This window comes from Polypterus senegalus, chromosome 5 (genome assembly GCF_016835505.1).
Source record: "Polypterus senegalus isolate Bchr_013 chromosome 5, ASM1683550v1, whole genome shotgun sequence".
Classification (NCBI taxonomy): Eukaryota; Metazoa; Chordata; class Cladistia; order Polypteriformes; family Polypteridae; genus Polypterus; species Polypterus senegalus.
In genome coordinates this window covers 97,527,459-97,548,217 of record NC_053158.1, presented here as the reverse complement: position 1 = coordinate 97,548,217, position 20,759 = coordinate 97,527,459, and the positions used below count along the sequence as shown (strand labels likewise).

The 20,759-nt window shown below is 38.3% G+C and overlaps 1 protein-coding gene across 1 annotated transcript in view; it reads right to left on the bottom strand.

The window, feature by feature from the left end:
* LOC120529885 overlaps window positions 1–20,759 on the bottom strand; it is a 50,973-nt gene that overhangs the window by 13,027 nt on the left and 17,187 nt on the right. Inside the window, exons 5-6 of the mRNA XM_039754101.1 lie at window positions 19,427–19,599; window positions 14,292–14,392 (exon numbers count right to left, since the gene is read on the bottom strand). Of these exons, the coding sequence (XP_039610035.1) occupies window positions 14,292–14,392; window positions 19,427–19,599 (274 nt within the window). The remainder of the gene's footprint in view (window positions 1–14,291; window positions 14,393–19,426; window positions 19,600–20,759) is intronic.

Here is a 20,759-nt window from a genome sequence, read left to right as displayed (position 1 = left end):
TTGTGTTTCTTAACATTCTTAGAATGGATAACTGAATTTGAAAAACAGTTTAGTGAATGGATGAATTATTGGTATATTAATAATATTATGAAACAGATTTACCATAGATTTACCACCGTTCCACAAGATACAATGTAATCAAGCTTGCTACTGAGTTTTGTTTAATTCTGAAGCAGTCAGTCATGCTGTTTACAGTATAAATTTTTCAGAGAAGAAACTTTTTTTAAAGTGAAATATTTTAATCAGGAAAATAATGAGCTACTGCACAGCACCAGCAAAGCTGTAGATGCATTTTTTACACAATCAATATCTACTCTACATAAAGCATGCGACAATGATACTTTGAAAAGGCGTATTAAAACAGAGAGAAACTGCAAAGTGCAAATTAAGTTGTGGAAGCACGCAGAGTTGCTTAAAGATAAATGTCCTTAGCATGTAATGTAAGCCTTGCCGGATGCATCTGACAGAGCTAAATATTCAAACTATTAATCAAAGGATGGCATAAAAAAGCCTGCAGTCAAGACAAGCACTCTGTCATGTAACAGAGTTGACCAGCAGTACAGATGCTACTTGCCACTTCCAAAATCCATTTAGAGAACAGAGCTGACAAATCAATTGCTGCTAGTTAATTTTTGCATATCATTTCCTTTTTACTTCTTAGCCTTATTATCAGCTTTAAGTCTTGTTGCGTGGTTTTGATCACTTGTTCTCGGCATTTAGCTAACTTGACACTCTCTAGATAATTGCAAAAAGCATGTTTACATGCTAGCTTGTGAAAAGGTGTGAACAGTTACAACATGGAAAGAAAATCACTAAAAAGAATCTGATCTTTCTAATTGCTCATCTGTTTAAAAATATATATATATATAAAACTATCATGCTTTGGTCTAACAAAGCAGCCACTTGGAAAAACTGTTATATTGCATTGAAAAGAAAAATGAGATCCTGTGCCTTAAGGGTATTCTCGAGAGGGTAAAATGTCAGGTTGTAACTCTCAGTGACCTTAGTTAGCCATATGCTTCCAGATTTAGGAGCCCTCTCAGCACATATGGAGTTATGTGACACCTTGATTTCTACATTTCAAGCATCTGTCACTGCCACAGGGCTGTCTCATCTGACAAGAGAACGACCATTTGGAGCTGTTTGGTGGAATATGCATTTTATTCCCTTTGCAACATTCTTTTAAATCCATTATGGCTTCCTGTAAAAAGAAGGCTGATGTTTGACCTTCATCACAAACGGGTTAAAAGCCATATGAAAGTTAGTTATGCATTATGTACCAGAAATTGTGAACTAGATCAAAGAAACATTTAGTTTCTCTACAAATATGTAACCTTTTATTTAATCTATTTTCATTTAGTAATACCATTAATCATCACAAATATCCATATTTTAAAATGAACTTCACTGTTCTTTACTGACACTCCACTTATCCTGGTGAGGGTTCTGGCTGCTCGGCGACTTCTTTCAGCTCATCCCAAAGAATTTCCAGATGCTCCCAGCTCAGACAATATAATTCCTTACAGTATTTCCTGTGTCTAACTGTGGTTCTCTTCTCCCTGTGGGATGAACTTTGTACATCCTTGATAGAAGATTCCTTGAGAGCATCCTAACTACTTGACCTAAGTTGCTACAGCTAACTTGATCAGAAGCTCCAATTTTACTCTTTAATTCCTCCCATAATTCTGACCTCCTCACTAACTGCAGAGAAACTTGATTTCAGGTGCTAGTCAAGACTTAACTGAACCTATAGGTATGTTATTTGAAAATTTCAGTGTGTTGTTTAGGAAAGACAGGAACAGAATGAACAAGTGAATGGGCTCAATAGAGAATGTTTTGGAAAGAAAATGTTCCATATTTTTCACTGAAGAGTTTCTTCAAGAGTATAGGTAACATTCTCATATTGATCAAGGGAACACTAGTAAGAAAAGTGATGCGGAGGATGAGCAAAACAAAAACAGTTACTTTCATCCCTCTGAAAGTCCCTCAATAGTCCACGGAAGAAACTATAGGGATCTGGCTATCTATGTTCAAGAGTGGGAGGTCCAGGAGCAGCCATTTTACTGAATTTGGAAGGAATGCAAGGTGCTCAGGGATGACCCTGAACTTTCTAGAATGTCAGGTGTTATTAAGGGCCACCACTGGGAAGTAGAGGTCCAGTGATTTTTTACTGGCATTTTGGATCTGAAAAGTAGTTCCAGAAATTATTTGGAAGTAACTCCTGCCTCAGGTCTGAAGACCATGCCATGACTTTAGCACATAGGGCCTATAGTAAAAAGTTGGGGCAAATTACCAAATGGCAAGTAGTGTGGCTAGAGCATTTTGTTAGAGGTAGAGAGTGAAAGGTGACTGTGAAGAGCTTTTGTACAAAGTTTAGAGGTGATCAAAATGGTGAGGCGCCTCAGTGGATATTCTAATAAACACCAGAGGAGGCCGTCTGGGGCAGTCTTTATTAAGGGTTTTCACTGTGTTCTTTTGAATTATAAGAGCAGAGATGTCTTGGAACATTTTGAACACTAAAAGTGCAATTCTTTCACAAACAATGGAATTACTAGAACATACATTATTTCCTTTGCTCTCTGAGTTCCCCTCTGGAAACTGAAAATCAAAATATGAATGACATACTTGTGGTTAAATAAATCCAGAAAAAAAATCCAAAAATGAAAAATTACTATATGATGGCAAATTAACAATACACCAACGTGATTATTTTCAATCTTAAAAGATATGAAAATGATGTTTAGGCTAAACCTTGTACAAGAGCCAGAAAAGGGCAAATTAGAAGAATGTAGACTAGAAAAAAAAGAAGAAAAAAAAGTGTAGCATTAAAATGGCATATCTTAGTACAACATGCACATTTTCTTTGTTGATGTAAATGTTCTTATTTCTTCAAAATTTCAAAACACTTGGAATTCTGATTTTCAACTACCACCAAAAACCAGCTGGAATAAAGGTAAGCCTGTTCCTGTTTTACTTGAACTACCTTTTATTGTGAGGGTTCCTGGAACAATTCAGAAAATGTCTGTGCTCAGTGGTTTCTTCTTTAGTATGAGTGTTCACATTTAAAGAGGCCATATCATCAGTAATATCATGGCCATGGATTAATTTAAGCTTGTACTTTTATGCTAGTGGTAAGGCTATAGTCAAAACATTTTAATCTGTGCATTTTGCCTGTTTTCAAAATTTTTAGCCCTCCCCAGTCATTACTAGATATTTTGTTCTGAGATCTGTATGAAGACCCTCCCTTTTACCAAATCGTCATGTGTGGGAAAGATTTTGCTGATATTAAATCTCATCGAAGGAATCTACGTCTTGTTGTATGTGAAAGAGAAGCAATTCATCAATATGCAAATGATTTAAATTTATCAATCAGAAAATGCCCCCACATCCCTTATGAATCATCACAAGTAAAAAATGATCAAGGGCCTATGTATTTTAATAGGTTTAGGGACACAAAAAATTAATCCAGAAAAGTAAAGGGTGAAAATTGGATCTCTCACAAGTTAATTTAATTTTCTACTCCTTCTGCTCAGTTTGTGAACGCAAATGTATTTATTAATAATACAAAACCAGTGGATGAGTACTTTATTATCTTGAAAGTTGCATTTTATACTAACACATACTACAGTAATTGCCTTTAAATCCAGATGATCATGCTCATATATGATTTCACAAGAATAGCATGTTATTATTAAAATTAAACGAGTCTCCTTCATCTTCTAACAGCTCTATAAAGGTAAATAAATGTGTTGCTGGACTCAGAGATGTTTTCAAGAGACATGATGCAATAATTTAATAAAAGCCCATTCTGGTTGCATGAATGGCAGTTTGAAGGTGTGGGTTAGGACATAGACTAGACACCCACATCACCTTATGATGCTGTGATAATTCTTTGGATGTGAGATCTTCCACCAGCTGAGTACTAGACCAGTGACTTCACTGTTCCACTTTTCTGATGGTTTTTACAAAAATGACTTCATCATGCCACCCTACAGTTTTTTTCAGAACATTTACAGTAAAGTACTTTTTCATCTTAAAAGATAGCAAAATGTGACTGTTACCCTTTAAGGAAATATAATTACATGAGCAAGGTAGAAATCACTTCCCTGGTAAAATCTAACCATGTGTATTATATTGACACAAACTGATTTTATAAATACAAAAACAGCATTATACACAGTGCAGCCAGGGAATCAGCCAATAAACACAGATAACTTCAGCACATTATTTATGAGCATAATGTACAGGGTAGGGTAGAATACTTGTACACATAAGGCTGTGAATTCATTTATAGATGGTATTTTTATGATGTGGCTGCAAAGCTACATCCAACCTCTTTATTCCAGTTCAGGATCACTGAAGCCTAAACCTATCCCCGGATTAGACTCTTGCACAAACTTGCAATTAATAATTGGCAATTAATCAAACACACATCCTGCTTCACAGATCCAGCATTTTTGGTTTGAATCCCTTGACACATTTTGCATGTGTTGTCCTCTGGGTACTTTACTTTTTCTTCAACCTTCCCAACAATTTGCAGGTTAGGTTAAATGGAAATTCCAAATTATGTTTTTGTATGTGTCTGAGTGTGCCCTTTCTGCCTTGCACCTTGTGCTTCATGGATAGGCCTGAGATTACTATTTTGTTTCACGCTCAATTTAATAGAATAAAATATGCCTTATGACTAACCATTTTAGTTTCTATTTTAGAAAGTATGGTAGAAAATGCAATATACCATCAGTGACCAAAGGAAATTTTTTAAAATGTTAACATGGTTCAGCACAATCTTCTCTTCTGCAGCACACTTGTGCAGTGGTTAGTGCTGCTGCCTGGCAGCTCTAGGGGTTTTGGTTGATTTTGTGTCCTGGTCACTGATTTATATAAAGTTGAGACATTTTCCTGTATCAGCAGAGTGTTATGTGATATACAGATGGTAATCATGGTGAGATGACACAGTCTAATCTGCATGAACCAATGTTAACTAGAAATATTACACCCAAGTTGAATGTTATCTTACGACCTTGTCTGCATATCTTTGATAATTCCATAGAGTTTTTATTACTGTGTATGCAGAAAACTCCCTAAAATAATAATAAATCATCGGTAATTCCATTCATATGCATTCATTTATTTGACTAGAAGTTGCAGTATGAAAAGGTTTTACCAGATGCTTGAGCTTCACTTTAGCAGCATTATGTTAGATTGCAGTTATGTTTTAAATGTAATGTATTTAACACTCATTCAGAACCTTACTGCAAATCATGTTAACCGCTACAGCACAAATAAGCAAGTCTTGTTTAAGCTATAAGGAACTAAAGAGCTCAAGGAGCAATCTGTGCAGCTTTAATACAGATGTTTGCTTTTATTTTTGAAGTTGTTTGTTGTGTGTAATCCTTCAAGTTTGTTGAAATAATTCTACATGCATTATGCTCATGGTGGATGCTTGTCATTTTAAATTACATTTATTCATACTGTTACTATTAAACACTTACAATTCTAGGCACAACAGATAGTTAAATAAACATGATGATGGTGTGGTTTAATATGAAAGTAAGAGAAAAAGAAAAATGATTTGAATTATAAAATTTACTGACTAAGGGCTATAATATATGTGGTTCTAAACAAACTGTTCAACATGTAATCATACATAATATTTTATGAAAGATAATAAATATATATGAAAGATAATATATATATATATATATATATATATATATATATATATATATATATATATATAGTATTGGCTGATGAAATTCCACAACCACCTCTTTGCGTCCTAGAACCTTGACTAATGGTAGAGGCCAAAGTGAAGTGGTACAACACACCAGTTAGAACACTTATTTGGTCTCATCATGGCATCATTAAACTAAAAATTATTCCAAGGAGCTAGGGCATACCCTTTAGGTGACATATGGTGCCCTCACCCAAAAGGTGTGAAAAGTATGCGAGAGCTATTCACCGAAAGGCAGAACTGGCTAAATAAGCTAGTCCTCTAGCATCAACAATGATGACAAAAACTCCAATTAGCCACCATCAATGTTGGAACACTCATTGGCCGAAGCCAAGTTCTAGGAAGCATTGTGGACAACTGATGTGTTGACCTTGCATGCAAGCTATTCTGTACTGGCCAAACCACAAACCAAAACAGAGTCACGATCTCTGTCAGTAAAAAGTGGTGGAACCAAATTTTGGAAATCTCATGTTAATCAAGATTGTGCATTGTGTCATGTTATGCACCACAAGAGGGCTGCTCTGACAACGAAAATCACGATTTCTGTGAGATTCTCAATGCGCATCTGCAATCAATTGCCCCTAATGAATACATTGGTGATTTGAATGAGCTTGTAGGCCAACCAAGGGATGGGTATGAGAAAATATGCAGTGGTCATGGCCAGGGTGATCAGAACAATGATGGTGCTGAATCCTGGACTGTGCAGCGGCACACGATTTCCCTGTCGCTAATATGTTTTTCAAAATGTGACAAACATAAATTGTCTCCTATACCAGAGGCACATGATTGACACAAATGGACTACTGGCCATTACAACAATGCAACCTGAAGCAAGTTTCAAATGCAAAAGTGATCCCATCCACAAACATTACCCCATTACACCACCTTCTCATCCTGAATCTGCAACTCAGCTTCACACGTCTGCCAAGAGTATGAAAGACAGAAGTAGAAAGGATCAAGTGGTGGAAGCTTTCCCAATACAAGGACCAGATGGCTCAAGCATTGGACACCCTCAGTGTCAACGGTGAACAGCTGGCAGAAGCGCTTTCTGGAACAACGGCACTGGGAACATCTGTAATGCTACGTCTGAGATACTTTAGAAGACGTAACCCGAAAACAGCCTCATTGAAAAGGAAACGTGGTGGTGGAATGAAGAAGTACAAGTCGCCATCAAGGAGAAGAGGACGGAACAAAAGACATGGAAGCAGACATACCTTAAAGACGACCACTGTTACTATTAATATTCTGCATGGACAGCTCTATTGCAGACATCTAAACTGAGATTTCATGGACACTCCGCTATGTTGATGATGTCTTATTTATGGAGGAAACGCACCAAGAACTGGAAATGATTGTGTAGTGATGGAAAGACCATCTGGAAGCAAATGGACTTCAGCTCAACACAAAAAAGATGGAATACATGGAACATGGTCCATACGTGTTGACAAATAAGACCTCAACAAAGTCACTGACTTCAAATACTTTGACTCGTTTATTTCATCAGACAGCGACACTTTTCCAGATGACCAAGTGGGGGTTAACAAGGCCTGGCTGAAATGATGTCAGGTTACCAGCGTCCTTTGTGACTGTAGAATGTCCAACTACCTCAAGGTGAAAATTTATAAGTCTGTCCTCTAATTGTACTTTATAATAGGGAGTGTTGCCAGCAAAAAGAAAGCACTCCAATTCTTGGAAATGAGGATGCTACACAAGAGCCTAAGCCTGACCTGGTTGGATTGTGTAATGAACGAAAACATATGAAGAGTGATGGGAGTTGTGCCAATCACTGTGAAAATGTGAGAAACGGACATATAGTGGTATGGTCATGTGATGCAGAGCAGTGACCAGAGGGTGGACAAGAAAGTACTTCACTTCAACCCTGGAGGCAAATGACTGCACGGAAGAGCAAAGAAGCAATGGCTGGATTAGTTGAACGAGGATATGAAACACGCTGACATTGCACCTAAAATCAGCTTGGACAGGTAGGAGTGGAGAATGATATGCCAAAAAGCAGGCCCTGCATCAACAAAGGATAAATGTTAGAAAGATGAAGATGATATATATATTAATATATTATAAAAAAAATCTTGGGGAGAGAGATGAGACATGATCTTCTCGAAAGACAATTTGAAGTCCCGCAAATGACACTTTAACTTGCTCAAAGCTCTTAAAACAATGACAAGTGACAAGCAAAACACGCAGCTCGCCAGCAGTAGAAAGCCAGCAGATGATCCGACCGCTTCTCCTTGCGTACGTTCAGCCACCCAAACCCCACATCCCCTGATGATCACCATATCCACGCCCCCAACATTGCGAGCGGCAGAAACGCAAAATGGCATAAGGACAGCTGCTCTACAGGCTTTGAAATGGGTGGGTAGCGCAACAAGCAGAATAGGCAGCTCGCCACCCCCCACCCCCGCAGCGCAAGTGGCAGAGACACGAAGTGGTAAAAAGGACAGTGGCTGTACAGGCTTTAAAATAAAGTATATTTTAAGTTGAAACAATGTCAGGTGAATTTTTCACCTCTGAGCTGTTCCCAGACATGTCAACTATATCAGTGCAAAGTTTCATGTTTATAACACAAAGATATGAATAGTTATAGCATTTGGCACCATAAGCACCCCTCCCACCTCCAGAACCTTTCCAGACAGGGATGTACAAAATATAAATATAAATAATTTAAAATGTATATAAAATAATACAAAATATCTCTCTATTATAAAAAAAAAAATCTTGGGGAGGCAGACTAGGGAGACGAGATGTGATCTTCTCAGAAGACAATTTGAAGTCCCGCGAGAGACACTTTAACTTGCTCCCAGCTCTTAAAACAATGACAAGCGACAAACAAAACATGCAGCTCACAGCAGATGATCCGACCACTTCTCCTTGTGTGCGTTCAGCCACCCCAACCCCCCTCTTCACAACGCGAGTAGCAGAGACACGAAGTGGCATAAAGGACAGCGGCTGTGCAGGCTTTAAAATGATCGACGGGCAGCGCTGCAGCAGCAAGACAGCAGATGATCTCCTTAGCATGCGTTCAGCTGCCCCCCCACTTCACAACGCGAGCAGCGTTATATGTCCTGCGAGACAGAGATTTAACCACACCCGGGGCTGGAAATAAAGGACAAGTATTGTTTTTACAACATCATGTGAGACAAGGCAGTGAGACATAATTTAAAACAAGTCCACGGACATCTAACCTACCAGTTGTTGGATTGCTTTTAGCAGACACACACCATGTGCTCACAGCTCTTAAAACAACGACAAGCGACAAGCAAAACACGCAGCTCACCAGCAGCAGAAAGCCAGCAGATGATCCGACCGCTTCTCCTTAGCGTGCTTTCAGCCCCCCTAATATAGTGTTGTGCAAAAGGGTTAGATGCTTTAGATAGTTCACAAAAATATTTGTCACAGACAATTATTTTGTGTTTTCTGGATTTTACAAAAAGTTAACCAATATAATAGGATACCTGAATGTTCTTAAAGTAAGAAACTAACAAAATAATAGTCCACTTCCCAGCTAAAAATGTAAGTTGTTTGTAGCCATACAGCTCAGTGCTTGATTAATCAAGTACAACAAACAGTTACTAATAATCAATGGCATAACATGTACGTTGAACCAAATGACTATCTAAAAGGAAGAAGTTTTATAAAAGGAGTAAAACTGGTCAGAGAACAGTCATACTACAAGGGTGAGATTGTAGATCTTACAGAAATTGCAAAAGTAAGCATTATGACAGACACATGGTACTCTCTTCTTGCCCCAAGATCTCTCCCAAAGAGTAATTTCATGTTAGGCAATTTCCAGATGTGCTATCCATGGTATTATGGAGAAGCACAAACAGGAAATGTTGAGGGCCAAAAATCGAGTAGTTGGCCATGGAAGCTGAGTTCAGTTATTGAGTGATATAGATATCAACTTTAATTCCCTTCAAAATCAAAAGATGTTCCGCAACACTCTCAGTTCTGAACTAGCAGATGTACTGGGAATCTGGTATATCCATTTACAGCCCAGAAACATCTTATCAGAAGCTGTCTTCAAGGAAACCAAAAAGCATTTCTACAACAATCAAAATAAGGCCAAATGACACACCTTTGCACATAAACACAAGGACCAGGAAGCAGAAAAACGGCAGCAGGTGCTCCAGACGGATGCATAAAAATCAAATTTTTTTTTTACTCTAACAAAAGACAGTTTGTCTTCCAAAAGGACTGGAGAACAGTACATGGATGAAATTCAGACAGCTCAGAAAGAAAGAAAGTATAGTTCTGAATCTGTATTTCTATTTCTGTAAACAGTGCAGAATTTGGTCAAGAATGATAGCCCCTTCACTTCTAAGAAGAACAAACAGATTGTTATCCATCATGCAATACCATCAGGGTGGCAACTGATCAGTCCTGACATTTTTTGTTCAGCATGATAACAACCCCAAAACACACAGACAAAATCATAAAAAAAATCTTCAGTGAAAACAGGAACAGGGGAATCCTGCAACAGATGGCATGCCCCTCACAGATCTTAACATCATCAAGCCAGTCTGGATTACCTGTTGAGACAGAAGCAAGCAGGGCAGCCAAAGTCTGCAGTGCAACTGTGGCAAGTTTACCATGAGGCTTTCATCATCTGACCACAAGAGTACCTTCAGAGACCATACGCAAGTGGTATTTTAGGAAATTACTGCTGTTTTTAAGTCAAAGGGTGGTCTATCACATATTGACTTGTGTTTCTTTCTATTTCCTGCACTATCTAAGAAGAGTATAGATCAATTAAAGCCATTCAATGCATTAGTTTAAAAGCATTCTTGCACAAACATAGGTGCAAGGGCAATGGAAGGCAGGAATGAATAGCACAAACAGTGGAAGGGCCCAGCAAGGCTAGAGAGTAAGCACTGGGAAGGATGATATACTGTAGATCAGGAGTGCCCAGTGACCAGTAGATCACAAAGGTAGTGCAGGTAGATGGCGTTGCATTCAAAAAAATTTTTTTTTAAACGTTAGCCTATCATATATCCTCCCTATGGAATTTGCCACTTGATTGACATACAGGGTGGCCAGTCTGAGATCTCTTTTCTTCTAACACACTGGTCATCCTGCACGCACAAACAAATTTGCGAGTTACTGCAACACTCCAGCTATCTAAGTGATCTAGTCAGCCTTCCAATTTATATTGACTAAAGAAGGGATTAAAAAAAAAATTGTTTGGGGAGAATATGGGCTGGATGTGGAATTGGAAGAGGAATTTTTTTCTCACAATGTCACAATCGAAGTGCGTTTGTCTGATCTGTCAATCTATCATTGCTATTCCAAAGAAGGAAAATGTGGAAAGGCACTTTCAAACTATTCATAAAAACTACGAAACTGACTTCCTTCCGAAAAGCGATCTGAGAAAGAGAAAGGAGAGGGAACTAAAATTGCAGTTAATCGGATAGCCGTCATTTTTCACTTGGCTGAATTCAAAAGCAAAGGCAGACACACCAAAGCATCTTTCCGGGCGAGTCACTCGATCATTAAGCATAAGAAGTCCTTCTAAGAGCTACCTCCTTGACTGCATTATTCAGCTCTACTTATTTATGCGAGTCAGCCTTTGCCCACATGAAGATTATTAAATCCAAATACTGTAGTGACCGTAAATGTATTGAATTGTTATTGTGCCATAAAGGTTATTCAGTTATGCAAGGTACGACAACATATATTTTATGTATACTCAGTACATATATAATTTATAATGTAGGTAGATCATTTTGACCTGGTCATTTTAAAAGTAGCTCGCAAGCCGAAAAAGTGTGGGCACCCCGATATAGATCATCATCATCCTGCAATACATAAAGAAGAAAATGGGAGTATGAAAATCATAAGGCACTAAAACACGGAATTAGTAAACTCTATCCCACTGATTCATGCTAGGGCTAGAGTTTGTTATCTCATATTTTAAGTTATAGAGTGTATTTTTAATCACTTGTTGTTAGTATCTGGATTTTATTGAACTGAATGTTAAGAATGGAATACCTGTGGGTAAAGTACTTTTCTGCATGGCAGTTAGGTTAATTAACTTATTTCTATGTTGAAATTCTGTGGTGGAAAAAAAATAATTTGAGAGGAGTAAGTGGCATTATGCAGAAAGATCTCCCAAGACACTGATTAAACACACGCACTCACATCTATATCACCTTTTAAAGTATCACCTTGCAATATACACTTGAAATGTAAGGAGAAATAATTGGAGAAATAGTCATTGTATACTTTGTATTTCTGAGATAACTACAGCCAACAGCAAATAAACTATTTTGCAAGATCTATATAAAATAAGAAATACACTACCAGATTTATGTCTTTGAAAATAAGACTTGCTTAATCAAATTTAGGATCCTGGCAGCACTGGAAGCAAAGCAGGAAACAATGCAGCACTCCATCAGAGGGCCAACTTCCACATACACTTAACACTGGGCTAACTTCAGCGATTTCAATATCTATAAGACACAACTTCTGTTTGATGTGTATGCACAGTTTCTTTTTCAAGCCACAGACTTGAAATTTGGTATTTTGGTCTTTCAAAGTAGCAGGAGGTGGGTAACCTATGGTAAAAATGAGGAATAACAAAGACTATAGCCTGATATATCAATAACAAAATAGTGACCCACTAAATTTTGCTTATCCCATTGGCAGATTTGTTTGCTAAATAAAAGCAAAACAAATCCCATTTAAAGCTTTTTCTCTAGTATTTGCATATGAATTTTCAATGGCATTGTAACGATTTGCAATTTTGCCTTTTCTGCACGGAATCTGAGTTTGATTCCCACCCATTTTATTTAACGTTTTCTTTAAACTTTCCGTTTTTGTCATGACCCCTAGCTACCCTCAATGATGCTGTATTTTTTCTGGAGTTTTCTTATTGCAATTTGAGGTCACACACATAACCTCTCACTATCACACTACTATCCCAACCTAACTAGAACTGTTTCTCTATCACATCTGAAATTGGATTTGACTAACAAGTAGCCATAACGCTACATGTGATTTCAGCTATGATCAATAATGAGGTCAATAATCATATTTAGTCCAAATGCAATATTTTTCTCACTTTAAATGTATAGTATGCTTTTGAAATAATCCTGTGCGAAGCCAGACATTACAGCTGTATCTTTATAAATAATGCTTGCATGTATGTATTTATGTATGCATGTGTTTTTTCCTATATCACTCAAATTCAGCTATACATATTTTCATGAAAATGAGAGAATTTTCTTAACAGAGAGAGTAGCAGACCAGAAATCACAGTTAAATTAAAAAAATACTTTTTCAGTTGTGTCAATACTATTAAAAGGGCATGTGCTGTAAATAACATTTATGTCTATAGCATATTTGCATAAACAAGGCTGTAGCTCAAGATACTGTACAAAATGTCAAAGAAATAGCTGCAAGAAAAGAAAAAGAAAACATTATATAAGAAAATGACAATAAACCTACCAAAACACTCAAAGATTAATTTGAAATGATATCCCACTAACACTCTATTCATCATTTCCACTCCATGTTTCATAATAACACAAGTCTTTCCAGCATTTGTCGCTAGTAATTCAGGTGTAGGGATTTACTTTATTTTGCAACATCTCTTGCTTCATAGTTGATGTGCAGTAGAAATACAGAAACATACAGGAATCCTGACACCTAAATAGATTTGATTCCAGGATATTCTTGCACCTACCATAAGACCTCATTAATTTAGAGTACAACTCATTTTAAAGTAAACTGTATTGTTGGAATCTATCATTTCTGTGACTTTGTGACCGCAATGTAGGGAAGGGAAAGGGATTGGCAGCGAAACAATACCTATCTCTTCATGCCTGGCTACAATTCATCAACTCGCCAAAGTGAGGGCATGATGGTGTGGTGTGTCCAACCTCCCCACACTTGAAACAGCAGGATAGGGGTATGAGGTCCTCCTTGGGCCCAACCAATGGTTCTGTCTTATAGCAGATGGGATAAGGCATGGCAATGCATCCCAATGCTGGTGGCGATCAGCGGACTGTTCTGAGTACTCTATTTGCTAGGCTGCTCGGTGTAGTTCAAAGCTGTTATGAGGTCATCCATTAATTGGGTATCAAGCCGCCAGACTGGCTGGACAAGGAAGTCAGGGAGGACATTTACATGGAAGTTGCAAGCAACAACCTTGTCAACTTTTTTGGCGTCATTTTCCCTCAGCTTTAGCTAATGCCCAATTCCGCCTCATAATACAAACGCTTGGAAACGGGTTGGCCTCTCTGGGTCAAATTTTCTTGTTTTTTAGTTTGGTGTAGTCTGTGGTGGTCTGCTCTTCAAGTTTGTAATAAACTGAGCTGGTCCACTCAGGGATGCTTCTAGTATGTGTGCCCATTCTGTTCACTCCCAGTGATGACTCCCAGTGCTGTACATTGAAAGATAAGAAAATAAGTATCACAATTGTCATCTGGATGTAAAGCAACAATACCTGGAATGGTCCCATCTGCTGTTCCCACCAGAGGGCCTCACATACCCGAGTAAGCACCTCCACCTCAACAAGGCAAATTCATTGTTCTCCCACCTGAGATCGAAGTGCCTGTAGCTCCACTGCCATGGCCTGCAAAATTGGGGCTCTGGGACTCGCTTGTCTTGTGAATCGTCATCATCCTGCTGAGTACACCTCTGTAAAAGATGACAAAAGTCAAAGAACTGCGCTGACACCGTGACCCTGTATATTATTAAGACAAAATATTTAAGTCTTTTCAGCAAAAGAATATCCCTCATGACACAAGTCTCAGACTAGACTGGCTAAGATGATGACACTTTCTGTTAAGTACAGGCCAGGCAGGAATAGGCGGGGCCAGGGGAAGGGGCACTGGAAATTACATCATAGGTGGTCATGTAATGAATCATTCAGTCTGTAGCGGGAAGAAAAGAAAACGCGTTAGTATACATCACCATTTTCTTGATCTGCTTTGAATTACCACCACCAGGGCCTTTAAACTGTCCCCAAGTCGCATGTGTGTGACAATGCATAAAATGTAAAGTGTGGTAATTAAATCTCTATAAAATATACTTATTCAAAAATGTATCAGCGACACTAGATTATGTTATTTAATGTTACCAAATTTCATTGGGGCAATAGACTGCACTCATTTTTGAATTACGGTATCGCCAAGCCAATGAGAGACTGAATATGTAAAATAGAAATCATTTATAACATCAATGCACAGGTCATCCATTTAAAAGACGCCGACTATTTGTATTGTACAATTACACATTCTTATAAGGCTAGACTCCTTTAGTTGCTGTGACATTGGAGCATCATGAAGCTTTCATTTGGGTTCCTAAAGTGCAATATGTGTTTACATATACTAAATGTACTGTTCTAAGTTTTTGTAAAATAAGTTATGTTCTTGTGTATAATTTCTAATTGCTGCCTTATGTGTTAAGTATAGCTATTGAATACTTGTTTTAAGTGTTTGGAGTCTCATGTTCACAAACTAATACATTCACAGTCGAACTGGGCAATTCAAAAAGGAACTTATTTTTAAATTGAATTGGATTGCCAAGCAGCCTCACTTGTTTTCTTTAAACTCTAAACTTTTCCAAGCTGTCCCATAATAAATCACATATCCCATCAGCTTCCCACTTAAAGTCACAGGTACTCAGCCATCAGATATTGCATTCTTCTGTGTGCTTTCTCATATATAGATAGATAGATAGATAGATAGATAGATAGATAGATAGATAGATAGATAGATAGATAGATAGATAGATAGTGTGACAGATAGAGGGCGCTGTCATCCCCTTGAACCCTCGGATCAGTCGTCAGACACCAGGTAAAAGTCCAAATATTGACTTTATTACAAATATACAGTGGACTAAGCACCCTCCTCTCCACAATACTCATATAATAACCAATTCTCAATAATAAGCTATTCCTCCACTCCCAGACGTGTTGCCACCCTGCCACCCAGCTCAGCTCACTCGTCTGGGATCTCCCATAGTCTTTTATAGTCCCTGACCCAGAAGTGCTTCTGAACCCGCAGTTCATGTGACTTTCTAGCACTTCTGGGTCAGAGCAAAAGTCTTCTTCATCCTGGAAGTACGTCATTTCCCCTGTCGCTGAGACTAAGACGTACTTCCGGGTTATAGGGCACGTAAGAGTCTCTGGGCCTCCCTGCAGTGTCCTCTGTTGGCCCCCATGGTATTCAGCAGGACTGTAAAGGAAAACTCCAACGTCCATAATTCCCTGCTGGCATTCGGGGCACTTCCATGCTGCAGGGAGGGCTCCACCTGGCGGCCTGGGGGTATTGGCCGGGATGACTGGCCGGCCATATTCCACAATAGATAGATAGATAGATAGATAGATAGATAGATAGATAGATAGATAGATAGATAGATAGATAGATAGATAGATAGATAGATAGATAGATAGATAGATAGATAGATAGATAGATAGATAGATAGATAGATAGATAGATAGATAGATAGATAGGAGGAACAAACCTGGGGAGAATTTGCCTTTTTACAGAAGTTCTTTACATAAATAAATAAATACACACACTATCAACTTATGACTTGGTTGTCACAGTCACAGTGAAGCATTATATATGCATATTGCTGTTAATATAAAGGAGCCCCAGTAGCATTTCTCGACACACTTTTGCTGAATAAGTTATTGTCTGAAAGTATTTAATGTTAGTGTGTCACAGAGAGGTTGTGCTGCATTACTCAAAAGGCCCTAGCATACAGCTTTTCTAATAATTTGCCTCCTGAATAAGCTGCTGAGTTCTTTTGTAGTGATGACAGGAGGGTGAAGCTGAGTACAGGAAGAGTATGAAGTGACAACAGTGAGACCATCATGCTGATTTATGTCCCTTTGTCTCATGAAGCTACCATGAAACGGATACAACTGATTTGCCAGACTGGGATCAACAGAGCTGTTTGATGTTTTTTTGTTGTAGTTAGTAACTTGCTCCAAATTGATGAGCTGTCATTTCCAGACAATTGTTCCTGTATCTTATTTAAGTACTTTCTCTTGGTAACATTAATCCCTTTCTTCTGTATTCTTCATGATTGCTATTTCTGAAAACTCTTTGTCCTAATGCAGTTGTCTGAGCTTTCGGGTGAACCAAGGCTTATTAGTCAGTCAGTCAGTCATTGTCCAACCCGTTATATCCCAACATAGGGTCACGGGGGTCTGCTGGAGCCAATCCCAGCTAACACAGGGTGCAAGGCAGGAACAAATCCCAGGCAGGGTGTCAGGGACACACACAAACACACCCACACCAAGCACACACTAGGGACAATTTAGGATCACCAATGCGCCTAACCTGCATGTCTTTGGACGGTGGGAAGAAACCCACGCAGACATGGGGAGAACATGCAAACTCCATGCAGGTAGGACTCCAGGAAGCGAACCCAGGTCTCCTTATTGCAAGGCAGCAGCGCTACCACTGTGCAACCATGCTGCCCAAGGTTTATCATAAGAATATCTTCTTATATAATACGCTACCGTTGCTGTTCGTTTGACTGTTCATGATTTTAAATCACCTGTAGCTTGCAAACCGTTTCACCTATTGACTTGAAATTTGGTACACATATACTACGTGACGTCTACTATCCACTTTCAGGGTGATGATTTTTATTACTCTTTTTAGTTTTATTTTGCTTTATTGTAGAATCAACTCTCTGCAGCAGGGCGGCCATGCGGCGCATGCGTATGGGCGCCGTTCTCATTCCCTACCACCTTCGCTAATCATTCTTGAGGCAGATTGAAGACTTAAGTGCCAGCTTAAGTGAAAAATTAAAGAAAACGTACTAAGTAATTGCAACACAAAATCTAACTAAAGAGATGCCAATGAAAGAAGAGAAGCAGCGGGGCTGCTAGGGTGGAGAAAAGAAGAGCTGCTCAGGAAGCAGTAAGCGCATCAACCTCTGAACAAATGAATGCTAAACAGAGACAGAGAAAGAGTATGAAAACTAGGAATGCTCAAGTCAAGTGTATTCATTGCACATTATCGTGCAGTATGCCGTTATTAGTTTAATAATATTTTGTTAAGCCATAGCCTTTAAGTAATTCATTTAATCCATATGAAGATGACGATGATACAGGATTAATTTACTGGTAGAGAAATTCCCAAGCAAGAACTATATCTACACTTTCTCAGAGTTATCTGATTAATAAGGGCCCCAGTTTTATATAATGCCACCTGGATTAAACATAATTACACCTAACCCAAAAGCTTTATAAAGCAGAAACTAAGCTGGGATGAACAAATTCTCTAGTAGTATAAGACTAGTGATAAGCCAACCTGGCAAGATTCACCTAATTTAAGGTTTTCTGAAACTAACGGTAAAGGTAATTTCTCAGGCAATCTCACAGTCACAAAATATGAAACTCACTTAAAAGAGTTTTTTTGAATTTTTAATTTTTTTAGGTTGGGAAATAAGGATTATTGCTCCCTAAAGCCTTGCTACAATTCTGTGTTCTTTTAGCTGCATAATGCATGTAATGCATATCTGTCAACCACTAGTAAATTCAATTAAATGTATACCTCTCTTTTACATAACCATGGAAGAGTGCAGTGGGTTTTTTTTTTTAAATATGACATACTTCATATATTTCTACATGAAGACTCAATAAAATGCACCCTTGTGTTAATTACTTTCTCCTCTTCACAGGAAGTGTGAAACCACCCCAACCCACTCCCTGCCATTCTCTAGCATCCTGTGTTGTGATTTCTGCACAAGAAGTTAAGGACATGCAATCTCCAAGTCCCTGATGTATCTTTAGGACTGTGATCACCACAATTGTCATTATAATTGGCAAAGATGGGATCATACTATCAGAACACATTTGTTGGCTCAACAAAATGTCTACACAAGACAAAAAGTCCAGTGATTTTTATTTTACCAAAGAAGAACTTTACTTAAATACTAATTGACAGGAAGCCACTTGTGGAATGAAATCATGGTAACGCTTTCAGTCAGAACTAAACATCTTTCTTCTTATGTCAATGGCACACATTTTGCTTAAAGCAAAACACAGATTGTTTTGCTAATTTTTTTTTTTTTTTAGAAGCAAACACTTGAGTTTCACTGTGAATTCAATTTCCAGCAAAATTGTTTCATTTATTACTAATTATAATTTTACTAAAAATTTGATCTTAATGACCTTTGCCATATAGTCACAGTAGCTTTTAAAAGTTATCCTTAATTTCACTTCAAAACAAATGTGACAGTTGCATCAGGAAAACTAATCACCTCAAAAACAATGCATAATGATTGCTACACCACACAAATGGCAAAAAGGTGAAGCCTTCAGAAAGACCCACACAACATACAGTCCAAAATCCTAACTGGACTAACCCTAGGTAATTGGGAGGCTTCAGGCTTTTTAAAAATAAAAATACATAAGACTGTCTTAAATATCTCAAAATATGTCTTGGAAGTGGGGATCCCACCTGAAACTTTATAAAAGAAGATTAATAAAAATTGTGAAAATATACAAATAAGTCATGAAAACAATTGATACAAAATAGCAATAATCAAAATGAGAACTCACTAAACCACCAAGCACATTCATTCATAACATAGTCCCCTCTTTAAGGGGACACCATAAACAAAAAGAAACATTCCATTAATTAGAGAAATCCTAATGTAGCTGGTGACATGAGTAATGCAGCAAAACAAAAAGGTGGGACATACGAGATTAGAAGACTTTGGACCACTGGGGAAGACGAGACGACTTGAGCTTGACTTGGGAAACAATACCAGAAGACTTTGGCCTGGTGAGGCAGGTGACTGGACCACAGGCAGGACACCTCCTGGTAAGGATGACTGGGCAGCAGGCAGACCACATCCAGGCTGGGTAAGCTGGTCTGAAAGACAAAAGTTAAATTGTGAGATCATAAGTGTTATACTCACTTTTAGAGTTTTAGGGTTTACAGGCAGAAAAGCAGACATCAGCTCAAGGCAATTGGGCAGTGAGGCAGGCATTGTGGCACTCCCACTAGTAACATGGTGAACTTCAACAAATTACCGCCTGGGGACACAGTAGGCAACACTCTAACGCCTTGTCCTCGGACATAGGCAGCAGCTCCAGAGATCCCCCTCCTGGGGACCCATTAGATACTCAGAAACATCCTGATGGGAGACAGTAGACTCACATAAACAGGTACAAGCAGAAGGAGAAGACTCATTCTGAGCAACAGATGCATGAAGTTCAGTTATAACAGCGGCAAAGACTGGAAGTGATTGGTCCACTGCAAATGAAGCAAAGCCAGAAATTACTGGTTCAACAGTGACTGTGGCAAAAAAACGGAACTGGGAATTAAACATCAATTGTACCATTGGTTTGATAACAACAGAGGCAAAAACTGGAACGGGTGCTTTAACAGCAACTGTAGTACAGACTGAAGACATAGGTTTAAAGACTTTAAAAGCTTTTTCTACAGCTCTAGAAGCATAAAAGTCTATTAGATATGTCATGTTGCTGTAAAAACTGGCAAAACAAAAAGTTCTCATTGCATAGCTGCTGTATATGTACGGATCCATTCCAGACTGTGTGGTATAGTGTCATTCAAACCCTTACAATATTTCTGAAAAATTTGGTCCACAGACTCCACAGATTTCTAAACATAATGAGACTCATCATGGACTCTTCAAAACACAGTTTTTGTTTATCATACGGCTGTTCATTCCATAATGAATGCTGCAGCACATAAATGACAAAAAAGCCCACCAAAATACAGGCCAGAATGCTAATGGGACTGCACGAAAAAACAGGTCTCATTCCAGGAAAATAGGAGGCTTCAGGTCTCCCTAGGCCTTAAAATAGAGAACAAACATTCAAAATGCAAAATGCAAAAGAGAGAGTCATGTCTCACAAAAGGAACTACCATGAAATTCTAACTTGAACAGAGATACAGTAAGTCTCACCGAAATCTTTATAAGAGAGGATTTATTAACAAAAACTGCAAAATAAAATACTTAAAAAAATACCAAAAAAGGAGGCAAAAGGGTATGTTCTGAAAGGCAA